This window comes from Tetrao urogallus, assembly GCF_951394365.1.
Source record: "Tetrao urogallus genome assembly, chromosome: 26".
Classification (NCBI taxonomy): Eukaryota; Metazoa; Chordata; class Aves; order Galliformes; family Phasianidae; genus Tetrao; species Tetrao urogallus.
The window spans coordinates 4,817,615-4,830,541 of NC_136839.1; the positions used below are offsets into that span (position 1 = coordinate 4,817,615).

Below are 12,927 nucleotides of genomic sequence, written 5' to 3' on the forward strand. Positions count from 1 at the left end.
CTTTTTGTTTATTGGAGATAAACCTGTGAGCTAACTGTGAAATTCTCCAGAAGCTCTTAGAAAATGACCACATGCATGTCTACCATGGCCTTGGCCTCCTCTGCAGTATTTCATAGTGTTTAAGTTAACAGAAAAAGAACTTCTCCCTTTAATATGAACTTAATGGTACATGGTGCAGATGATGGCATTTCAGATAAATTTGGAAACCTGGTCCTGTTGAAGCTTAAGCAGATCTTGCAGGCTGCAGTGGTGCAGTAGGGGTGGTGTTTTCAGAACACGTCCTGCAGAGCTACGTGCCTTTCAGCTTCTGTGTCTGAAAAATTCTGGGGTACTTTCTGTTAAGCAGTGAATAAGCTTTCTAAACTTAAATTGATTGGTTGCATTTTCCTTTTCTTGTGATGTCTGAAGTTTTACGTGTCTGTGTATTTTAAACTTCATTTTCCAATGATCCGAAATCACTTGACTTTGGAGATGATATAGCTTCCTCAGTTATCCTTCATGCTGCTTCCACAGGGTTTGCTGCAGATGCAGGTCCTACCCATCTCTCTGGATAAATTCATTGCCAGTTCTGACACTCCACATTTCAGGATAACCAACATGTTGACCTCATCAGAACAGCTGCTATGTTTGCTGCCTCCTTGGCCACAGTGTGAATGCTGGTGTGGGGAAGATGGTGTTTGGCAGGAAGGGTAATTTTAACCCTGAGACCTGGTAAGCACTGTAACATGCAGAATAATCAGTAATTTTCATTTTCAGTACTGAGCTGGCCACTCAGTTCGATAGATCTACATGTCCACAAATGCAGAATTTTTCCAAGGCCTCAACTCCTCCACAGTGTTACAGGGGCCTGTAAGGCAACAAAACAAAGCAGATACCAAAGTCCTTCAGTGCTTGGCTGCCCTCGGGCTCTAGATGATTTTGCTGTTGTACTTCTGGTACTTTTAGCTTGAGTACTTTTTTATGAGATGGCAATAAAAATGGATCTGGAGCCAAAGTACACAGAAACAGTTTGGCATCTTTACTCCCTGTCTGTTGATAAATAATGGGATTTGTAGAGGAAATGATGATGTCTGTGCAAAGAGAGATTTTGACAGAGTGTATTGCACTGGGTGTATGATGCAGGAAGAAGGGTTCTCCTTGGTTCTGGAACAAGGTTGGCAGTGCTATATTGTAAGTACACAATGTTATTTTCTGGAGAAAAGGTCATGAATGAGCTGCAGAACAGAAGGTGATATTAAATGCAAGGGCAGGGATGCAGGTGCATGATGGTGTGTTCTGTCCATAAACTTATCCTATAGTCATCATATATTCAAATCATCTTCTGGTAAAAATAATGGTTGTGTAATTGGATGTGGATCAATTTGTCCTTTACATGCTTTCTTCTGAACACAGTTCTGGTTTATCTTTTTGAGAGGTCAGCTTCTGATCACACCGGAAAAAATTAAAGAGTAAGTGGAGCTAAACTGAAAGTTGATCTTAGTAAGTCTATATAATCTACGATTTGATCTTATATGGGGAGAGAGGGAATGAACAAGAAATGCTATACCTGAGCAGGGTATTAAGCCTCAGTTTTATTCCATTCTGAATTATATCCACATTGCTGTGCAATCCATTAAATTGGGAAAAATCAAAATGTCTGTTTCAAAACAACTCCAAATGAAGCTGACAAATTCCTGCTGAATTCTGTGGCAATTCATGTAAATTTACAGACACAAGGCTGACAAAATATTCAAACATAGGTGGAAAAAGATAAGAGGGTATAAGAAGTAGATAGGTCTGGTCCGGATAGCAGTCTTCATAAAAACAAGAGCTAACTTGATAAAATGTCTTAAATCTATTGAAAATATGGGCAAAAATTGATTTTTATGCAGTCCAATATTGGAAGAGTCAAGGACGAAATGCTTAGACTTGGAAATTCAAATTAAACAAAAAAAGCCTAAAGGAAATTTAATATAGTTCACTTCCTTCAAAAAGTAGGGTTGTGCTGCTGTTGTTTAGTTTTTCTGTCACTTTGGGCCATTATTGCATGAGAGCTGTTTGTGGCACAGTGGATTCTGGATGTGCTTGAAACGTTGTCTTATTTCTCATACCATCATTTGAAAATCCCTACACATCAGAACAGCTGATAGAAGATAACAGGTGGATTAAACATTTAAACTCCATATCACAGTCTTCCCATGAAGGAGCTGCTGTATTTCACATTTAAATTTCCTGAGATAGATCAGACAAACTGTAGTTGTGCCCATGGTTGTGATGGCTTCAAGGATGGTTTTTGTTGGCTTGTTTTTCATTGTGTGAACACTGGCTATAAAGTCATCTTTGGAAACGGGACAGATCTTATTGTGAAACCAAGTAAGAAACGTGTTTGTACATGCTTGTGTTTTTTATTGTGGCTTTAGACTTGAATAGCAGAGTAGCTTTTCGGATTGTGAGTTGGTAGTGAAAAGAACTGTCTAGTTGAACTGTGTAGTTCTGATTTGAATTACTGTATTTTTTCTCGTGTTATCTACACATTTGATGTATCATGGAAAAAGCTGTGGAGGGAAAAGTGGACGATAGGAAGGTGGTCGTCGTCAGTTACTCTGATCCTAAACCGTGGTCATGTTCTTGTTCCCATCCTTTTCTAGCCCAACAAGGCTTTGTGCTGAAGCTACTGCACCACGTCTAACAACAGTCAACAGTTTTGCTTCAGCAGGTATCACAAGCAGCTTCGTTACCAACTATCTGTTGGTACAGTTCAAAAAGTTCTCATCCTTTACTGGTTGTGGCAGGGAACATTGCCACCAAAGATGAGGAAAAGCTGGGGATACTCAATATCTTGTTCTGACTTTCAAAGTCAGAGTAGTTATCCGCAGGGTGCTCAGCCCTGTGAGTTGGGAGGCAGGGATGTCGAGCACAATACGCTCCTCACAGTTCTGGAAGAGCATGCAAAGATTTTTGCTATGCCAGACAGCACTGTGTGTCTACGAATTCCTACCAGCTTACCTTTGGAGATGGAACCACACTTGTGGTAACATCAAGTAAGATTTCTGAGGCTCGGACTTTGAGCTGTTTGGTGGAAAAACCCGGCCCACCAAAAATAAAGTGAAAGCTTGCTAAAAGAGTAGTAAAACCCAGTTCAGATGCAGGTGGTTGCCAAATGAGAATTGCAAGGATTTCATTCTTACTATAGTATCTGCTAGATATTATAGGACAGAGATCTTCCTTAGTGCAATTATTTAAATTTCACAAGCTGTGCAGTTTTGCTGTGGGGGAACACTTAAAATCTGGCAATATGGGTGCATGCAACTTATCTTCCCATGCGAGAAGTTCCACACTTGCATCATGGTGCAGGCAAGCTTTGTGTCCTGGTGTTTCTCCTGGAAATTAAAAAAAAACCTTATATTTGGAGTTGGAGGTAACTTCCTTGTTTTTCTCCAGATATGTGAACTTTTTTAGCTTAGGTAAATACCTAACTATAGGTATGTTTAGTTCACAAAATATTCACAGCAGATTCTTTAGTCTGTTCTTTCACTTCATCTGAAATAAAATTAGGAATTGGTCTCTAAACGTAACCAGAGACTTCCTTTTAGTTACTTGAATTTGGAGACATACAATAATACTGGTGGAAATTTTATATATACTCCCTCCTTTGAAAATTGTGTATGTTCTCACACCTAACAAACTTTCCTGGGCATTTCCTGAGTCAGAAACCTCATGTTAATTTTTTATTACCTCAGTTAAATCTCAAGCAAATTTTCAGTCGTCCTGTAGATTCATCAGGGAATTTCTAAATTTGGAAAGGAACTATTTAAGAAAAGCAAAGTTGTTCAGGAAGATAGCCACAATACTTTTTTTTTTTTTTTTTTTCCACTGGAGAATAGTGAAAACAATTAAAAATTCTTCACCTTTGTCTTAGATTTTATCTATACTTGCTTAGAAATTCAGTCCCACTTCCTTTATGGGATGGAGAGCGCATTTAATTATGGTCTAGGTTTTGCAGAGGGAATGAGGAAGAGGTGTCACCGGTGACTGGATTTTGTTCACATATTAACTAATGATTTAATTATGATCTCATTTTCCATTTAATTTGCAGCAAGCATCTCTCATGGGCTGTATTCTTATGGAAGGATTTGGCTTGATGTTAGCCAGTGGGTGAGGTTTTGATGTGCTTTGCCCTGATATCCGCTGTGGTGTGAATGTATTTTTCCAGCTACACAGAACATGATACAGAGCTGTCACTATGTTTAGCCCACTTTCGACGTGCAAAACTAGATAGCCCTGCAAATGGGAGCATGTTGGTTTATTATGTTATTTATTGTTTTATTGTCTTATTTTTACTCTTTATTTATTTATTTATTTATTTATTTATTTAGCCCAGATTGCATGAATATATGGCCTGAATTCAAATTCTGATATCTGATTTTTTCTGTATTATTATTATTACTTTTTTTCAACCCTTCACATTAGTCATACTGCTCAGTTTCTCTGCTGTCTGGGGCAGTTGTTGTTTCTGGCTCTTGGTAATGGAAACGGGCTATATATTGCACTGAGTGCTTGTTTGTGTGCATGTAGTTGAGCACACATCAGAGCTCAGCCCAAGCTGCCTTGGCAGACCCTGTTCTGGAGAGAACGGAGGGGAGGCTTCTATTGTGTCCTGAAAGGCTGTGTAGAATTCAGGGCAAGATCCAAGCCCATGTTTGGTAGCGGCGTTCATCTTTGGGTGAAACCCAGAGGGTGTTAAATAATACAGTGTAAAGTGCAGCCTGGAAGAGTGAACTGAGCAGAAAGGCAGCACAGCCTGGTCAGACTCAGCAGCAGTGGTCAGAAGGCTTCCGAACTGTTTCTGGAAGGCTACATATGCATATAGTAACTGACACACATAGGAAATAATAAGCAGATGTCTGATTAGATTGTGGGCAAAGGCCAGAACAGTGAGTGGCAAAAATGATAGAGCAATGGGTCTAACGTGTTTATTTCACTGTACATGTCGAGGGGATGGCAGTAACTTGCCTTCCTTAGATTATTCCAGTAAGCACCCTGCACTGCCACGTGTACGGTGCAGCATGTGAGCACACAGAGGCACCATTTTGCAAAGCAGGGTGTCACAGTGCAATACTGGGGGTTACGGCAAACTCGTATTTGGAACTGGAACCAAACTTACAGTTTCTCTAGGTATGTCTGAATTCTCAGATGTGATTTCTCTTGAAAATACTTATGTCACTTTAGCAGTTACTTTGCCTCTTTAGTTGCTTTACAGTATAATGGAAATGGGACTGTACATTTTCAGCTGATGACTTATATGGCTGTATATATATATTTTCCCCTCCCTGTGCTTGATGATGCCCAAATCAGGCATTTAAAATATTGTAGTTGAATTTTCTTGAAAAGTTGAAAAGAGATGACTGTTTCTGGGCTAACAGTCCAGAATAACAGAAATCTTTATGTGGAGAATAGGCAAAGGGAAATGGAAAAGTCAGCACTGGTAAGCAAAATCCAGAGTGGTGAGAATTGTCCCCTAAAGCTGCAGTATGTAAAATGGACTTTTCTGGGACGTGGATGATAACGCTTTAAGATAAGAGGATCCTGATGAAAAGCAAGAGCACATAATGGGTTTTTGCTTCGGAGATCCTGAATGAAGCTGTAATGATAGGGCTGAGTTTCTGCCATAATGTGAAGTGCAAATAATTGAAGCTCAGGAAGCAAGTTTATCTTTGAGAATGTGTCATGGCTGCCAAACCAGGACAGAATGATACCAAGTTTGTAGCCAATTAGTGGGGAGTACTGTGAGGTTGCTTCAGCATTCAGCATCCACATGAGCATTACAAGCTGTAAGGGATTATTGCTTTTGCAGCTTTGTCTCAAAGCTTGCGACTGCATGAGAATTTGTGGTGCAAAAGGCCTTAGAAGCTAGGGGTGGGATAGATAGCCAGACAGAGGGAAGGAGTTCAAGAGGATGCATTAGTAAATTATTTCTGTGGAAATCTGATAACTAATTTGGTCTGGACAAACGTACATGAAAAAAAGTAGAGTTTTTGCTAGTTGCTGCCACAAGTGATCTCCCAAAGTACTTTTAAGCAGTGACGAGTGAGCAGTTACGAGCTCTGCGTGTTCTTAGGTGGCAATTGAACATGATGATGTATGGACAACTTCCAGTTCAAAATTCACAGAAATTTAGATGGACTGTAGGGGAAGAGTACAGTCTGCTCTTGCACGTGTGCTCTGTTTCTTATGTTCTTTCTCAAGTAACTTGTAATCGGTCATTTATGGGCATGGCATTAATACAGTTTAACATAGAAATGCCTTTGGATCATTGACTAAGCTCCTGTTTTCTCAAGTACAGTTAGTTTTCCAAACATATGATGTACTTTTTACCCATGCCCATTCCCCTGATCGATTTTAATGTTTTTCGGCAATGTCTGAAAAAAATAAATGTTCCTCTCTTGTGTGAAACTTCTTGGAGAAGGGAAAGAAAGGAAGGCAGACACTGTGAAACCAACCTTTTCCTTTTTTCTTTTTGTAAATGTGTCATTTTTTCTAAATTTCTTTACGAGAAGTTTATCTGAATGATTTTCTTTTTACTCTGAAAGAGTAACGCTTCCATTTCTTAAAATGGTGTCATGTTTAAGATAACTTCAAAGCGATTCTATTCTAAAAGTGAAAATACACAACAATATAAAGAAACGATCAATTCTGAAAATCTCTGGAAAAAAATCCTATATTTCAAACAATCTTCTGACCCCGTTGAAAAATATATGACAAAAATAAGAACCTCCAGTTTATGTGGAGCTATTAGCAAGCTGAAGTAGTAATGATTGAGAGCTCTCCTTGAGTCCGTTTGTACGTGTCCTCAGATTGACTTGTTATGGCCATATCTGTATGCAGCTGCTACAGATCCAGCTCTGTTCACAACTAAGACTTTCCTGAAGGCACACCAAAACCTCAGTGCTTTTTGGCAGAACAAGCAATGCTCTCCCTATTAAAAAAAAAAAAAAAAAAAAAAAAAAGATATTAAAAAAGAATTGCATACTGAAAAGCATGACTCCTACTTAAAATCTAAATGGCAAATTTGAATTGAAATGACTCTTGACTAATCCAGATAGCAAATCCAAGAAAATGGGATGATGGAGTTGATACTGTCCCATCAGACCCTATATGAGCTGTGAATTAAAAGCAGATGCACTAAATCTTGAGAGATTTATCTGGCTGACAGTGAGATTAAGTAAATGAGGAATGAAGGACTGATTTGTGATGCAGGTGGTTTTGTGGAAACAAGACATAAATAAATACAGGGAAATATTCAAGAGAAAGAGTTTGAAAGTTTGAAAAACATAGAATATGACAGTGCTTCATAGTGAAAATATGAGTAAAGGATGGAGGCAAAGTCTGACTGTGGAGATAATGGGATTCCTTTAGTGGCCTGTCTCATGGCTGAAGGTCCCATTCAGTACCACTTGGAATATTGCAGAGGCCTGTGTTATTGTGTGACTATGGAAATGGGTACAAACTCACATTTGGATCTCGGAGAAGATTTCTGGTTCTACCAGGTACATGCATCCTGAAGTTTTCCCTAATTTGCAAGCCTGTTCAGGATACACATTAAGATCTGGAAAAATGCTATGAAGATTAAGATATTAAGATATTAAGATATTAAGATATTAAGATATGGAAAAATGCCTGAGGTGTCACCTAACTGGTGGAAGTTATTTCAAGGAAGATGTCCAAGCAGAATTTCTTGAGGCAGCTGAAGGAAAATGTGCTTACAGTGCTCTTCATTCAGTTGCATTCCTGTAATAGCTAAGACAAGAACTAATTCTGTTCTTCTGACCATCACCAGCATTTCTCCTATTCTAAGGGTAAATCCATGACACTTCCATTGGCCTCAAGCCAAGTCATGGACGATATGTCAAATGAACAAACATTGAAATAAAAGAATTATTAATATATAATATATATAATATATATAATATAATATATAATATAATATATAATATAATTATATATCTACTTGTGTACCACCATTTTATCTTTACTTGCAGGAGAATCCACCAAGGTATAATATACTCATTCCTTTTTGAACTGTTAGTGTCCGAAAGGGAACTGACCTATCTTTTGTCTTGTTGGACAGTAGTGGCATTATCCACAGGTACTGCAAGTGGATTCTGTACGTGACTGGGATATGAATCCACATTTACCAAGCTGTCAAAGCCACAAGTCCACCCTTAACCCTTACTTCTGGTAGTGCTTACCTGAGTGAGAGTGTAGGAACCTTGATGTGCAAAGGCTCCAGGTTTCCTGGAACATGTGAATTATGGGGGTAAAGAGGATACAAGCTGACATTATCAAAAGGAGCTCGGCTGATGATTAAGCCAGTAATAAGTAATAAGCAATGAAATGTTAAAGGAAAAGTCCTTAACCACAAGCCGTGCAGAATAGAGTTTTAGGCAATTTTACAAACACAGATTACTCTGGCATCACTCTCAAAATGTGCAGTTCACAGCTGTAACCAAGGAAAGAATGATAATTTTTTTATCCCGTTCTTCCTGACTGTTTTTCTTGTAGATTTCTTTTGTACTTTGACAGTGTTTAAAATCAGTGTGTTTTGCCACTGCTCCCTTAAGTTACTCCCTGCTCTAGATAGAATGCCCGTTGAACTGGCTGTCAGTGTGGGTTTGGAAAACGTGCCTGCATTTTTGCAGAGGTTGGCATCAGTGTGCAAACCAGGGATATGCAGAACTGGCATTTGGGGCTGGAACCCAACTTCTTGTCACCCCGAGTACGTTTAAACTGTTTGTACCAGGAGTGGTAGTTACTTGTTCTCCAGGCATTTACTTGTTCTTTTGAGCATTTTCCCATCTTCTCTTAGACCTCCACTGACAAAAGTATGTTGAAATAGAGATGCTGTGTCAAAAGCCAAGGAGTGCTGGTATGTGGCATGACAGTGACTCACTGCAGGAAAGAACAGCTAGATAAGGTGGTCGTGTTTCTTACGGTTTTCTATGGCTAAACAGTCCACTCATGCTTAGCAACCACGGCGCGGTGTGGTCAGGCATACAGCAAGGAGTTTGCATGCTGCCAAACACTGCATAACAAATTTAATGCATGCTTTGAGTTTTTGGTTATTAGCACGTTCAGATTTGATTTATCCATCTTTAAAATAGCAACCATATGATGTTTTGGAGTCATTCAGCCTAATGACCTTGAGGTTGGATTTTCTAACTCTTAGCCTAAGAATATATCAAGCTTTTTTTGTTCTAAAATCTGAAAGTGAAGTCCTTATTTGTCTAAACTAATGTTGGAATCTGAGCAGTCAGGAATTAGAAAATTCGCATTTGCAAAGGAGACCAAACTTCTTGTGATGCTTTTTAAGCCTCTTTCCTCAGTAAAATTTTAAAAGGCTGTAGAAACCTGCAAAGATGGAAAGAAGTTTCAAACAACTTTGTGTAGACAGCTTTCTACATACTTTGGATGAGAAGACACTGAAATACGCAGCTTCTAGGCAACAATTGATTGCAAAGTCTTACTGTTGAGTGAGAAAGATATAGTACATTTGTAAGAGGAAACAGATTCAAAGGCAGCTCAGGTGCTTCAGATCTGGAGAAGGACAGGCTATGAAAACAGGAGCAGTGACCACTATTTTGTGTTTCTAAATACAGCTACCTTTGTGCAGAATGCACATAGGGAGGGAAGGGAGGAGGCTGAAAGAAAATGAAGGCAGGATTATTTCTCAACACTGTGATGATGAAGATGCATCAGGGATCCTGGGAATACTGGGAAATGAGATAGCATCATCAGTTTCTTAGACTGGTGACATTGGCATGTCAATGATCTTAGTTTAGAGTCTTGTCAGACAGTGTGGGGACTCGTGCTGTCATTCTGCAAAGGAAAACGTTGGCCTGGGTGAACTTTGTTGCACAAACACCAGAAGTTGCATTTTTTTACTTAGGAAGGGGAAAAATTCAGACACTTCTGAGTTCATATTTAAGTCATAGTTTCACACTGAATAAGGAAGAAATTTCCCAGGTGACTTAAGCTGTGTCATTGGTAATGATTTGACCTTGGATGTCTGGGATACTGGAGCCACAGGAGTAATTTTTGGAAATTGCACAAGGCTGTCTGTAATCCCAAGTAGTTTATCCAACTAGAAGTGCTCATTAGATAGACTGGTCAGTGAAGGGTATCATTTTGTTGCAAAAAACACATCTATCTTCGAGGCAATACCACAAATATAAAATCAAAAGTTCTTTTGACAGCTGAATTGCAACAAAAAATTGTTTTCTTCCACCTGTATTTAGAGAGGGATTTCAGGATTAATTACTTGAATACTTTTGTTATTGCTCAGTATAAAAATTAGATGTTTTCAAATTCATTTATTTCATGGCTGAATGGATAGTTAATCTCAGTTCAAGAAGTTTATTGTTTGAGTTGAAATTATTTATTTCCCCCTATAAATGAACTTTCTGGTGTAAAAATACTGAAAGCTGTTTCTGACGGTTAAAACCCATGCTGGTTTTGGAAGAAAAAGCCTACCCAAATGTTTTATGAAAATGACAGCTCTCAGAAAATTAATGGACTGCCTCCTCAAGCCTTTGTTTCCAGGGACAATTATTGCACAAATGGTTCAACTCTAAATGGCCAACAAACTCAATTACACTATTTCCAGTCTGACCAGAGACTGAAGGATTCTGATCTGGAGGGAATGGATAATGAGATGATTCTTCATAGAATACCAGTTGTGTGTTAAATCGGTTCAGCTTTCTGTTTGGGGAAAAAATAAAAGACACAGACCTTTGGTGTTGACAAAACTCAAACTGCTCTCCCACAGAACTCTACTGGAGTTCAGCTTTCATTGTGGAATGGTCAGGGATGGTATTGAGATAGCTCCTCTTCATCCACCTGGGAGATGTGCTTCGGTGAGGATGCAGTTAGGCAAGGTTGAGAGATCAGAGCATCCTTATTTACTTCTCAAACTTTCTTAAATAAAGGTCACAGATACCAACACAGCAACTCCAACACATCCACCATCTTGTTAAGACAGAATAACAGGAAATGTAGCTCACAGTGCTGTGGTCGCATTAGCTGGTATTTACCAAGTCTGCTTTCTGCAGGCTTTCAAAACAGCATGCAAATATGCAAAGGAAGAAATTGGAAAATGCTTCCAGTGACAGAACAAAACCAGCAGCCACTAAGAGCGAGAAATGAGTAGATGGTTCAGCAGATGGTGCTGAAGCTGCCAGCAAAAACAAAACACATTTTTAAAATCTGCAAAAGATAAAAGCATTGTAAAGGCAGTGGGAAAAACACATACAGTAATTCAGAGAGAGTTGGATTTGCAGCTCTTCTGATAGCAGAGCACTTGTTGTGAAAGAGAAGAACAGATCCAGCTATTTCTCTTTTTTTTTTTTTTTTGTATCCTTGTACCCCATATTAATGATACAGACTGGTTCATTTGTGTTTCTTTTTTTGCTGTTGTTTGCTTTTTTAAATGCGGCCTACCATCCATGTCCCTTCCAGGCTTACCATCAAGGTCCCTTCCAGTCCCTGTTATTCTCTGATTCTGTGATCCAGCTTTTTTAAAATCTGAATATATCACTGAAATCTGTTCCCAAAAGAATAACCATACTAAAAAAAAAAAAAAGGTAATAATAAATTGTACTGTCAGTTGGTGAAATGTAATGAAACATTTATTTAATCTTTCTTTCCCTAAATGGGAACATGTGTTGGTACTTTGCAGTGGCTTTCGTATCTTTTTCCCATAGGAGCATCGTTAGCCAGACTGGCAGTAATGTGGGCACATTTAAGATCTGGCATTATAACCAGCATCCTTCCACACAGCTGGAGGAAGTGGGATTACGAATATCAGTGGTGGATTTGACAGTGCATCTGCAGAAAGCAGAGAATGCCCCTGGGCCTATCTGTCCTCCCCAGACATGACTTCTCATGGCCGTGAAGCAGGAGGAGGGTGGTCTCTGCCTGTTTTACACATCTGTGAGTGCAGTCAGGTCAGGATCCTAAGGGAATCCCAGGTGGCAGTGTAGAGTTGAACAAGCTGATACAGAGAGGGACAGCTAGGTTAGATGTAAACCTTTAGGCTGTGGGTGGCCACATGGGTATCATTTGAGATGCTCTAGGGATCCAGATTGACCACCTGTGGCTCAACATGTGTCAAAGTAAGCCTCACATAGCTCCTGAATCTGCTGTGAATACCTTGGTTCACAGCTCAAGATCCTATGATCCTAGCTCAAGATCCCTATGATCAGACAGCTTCCCATTTGAATCATGGAGGAACACCCATACCTGAGGTGTCAGTGTGTCAAGATTGACCCAGCTAATGTGTGTCACCTAATGTTCTAATCTCACATCATGCCTCTTCTCCATTTTCAGATATTACTCCATCTCCTTCAGTCTACAGGCTGACCTCTGAAGATGACAGGAATTTGGAAATGTGCCTTATCACGGATTACTCCCCTGACAAGCTTGATCTTAGCTCAGTTGATAGGAAGACGGAAACTGTTGTGGAGGTGGCAACATCCGAGAACAAATATGAAGCGAGCTACCTGTCAACCTACTGGGCCAAGAAGGATGAAATGCAGTGTGGTGCCAAGCACGAGGGCTTTGCAGTGCTAGGAGATGATCCTGAAGCTGGTAATGTTGTTGTGTGTTCAGGGCTATCCGTGGTCTCTCTGCTATTAGTATGAACAGGACTTGTTCACATCTCCTAACACTGCAAGCAATGCTGAGCTGTGCTCCGACTCTCTAAAGGAATGGTGTCTTGTTGCCTCTGCTTTCTTTTGTGTTATCGCTTGGTAGAAACAAATGAAGGGTCAGTAGGCTGGGACAGTCACAGCAGAGAGATCTCAAACTCACAACATGGGAGATATAAAGCTTGAAAATCCTTTGCCTGATGGGACACTAAAGTTTAATTACATCTTACTGCACTAATTACTG

At 39.5% G+C, this 12,927-nt stretch overlaps 1 protein-coding gene across 1 annotated transcript in view; it reads left to right on the forward strand.

Annotated features, from left to right (window-relative positions):
- LOC306955858 (T cell receptor alpha chain MC.7.G5-like) overlaps nucleotides 1–12,927 on the forward strand; it is a gene marked incomplete at both ends in the record, with an annotated part of 212,385 nt that overhangs the window by 196,711 nt on the left and 2,747 nt on the right. Inside the window, one exon of the mRNA XM_079547218.1 lies at nucleotides 12,364–12,624. Within this exon, the coding sequence (XP_079403344.1) occupies nucleotides 12,364–12,624 (261 nt within the window). The remainder of the gene's footprint in view (nucleotides 1–12,363; nucleotides 12,625–12,927) is intronic.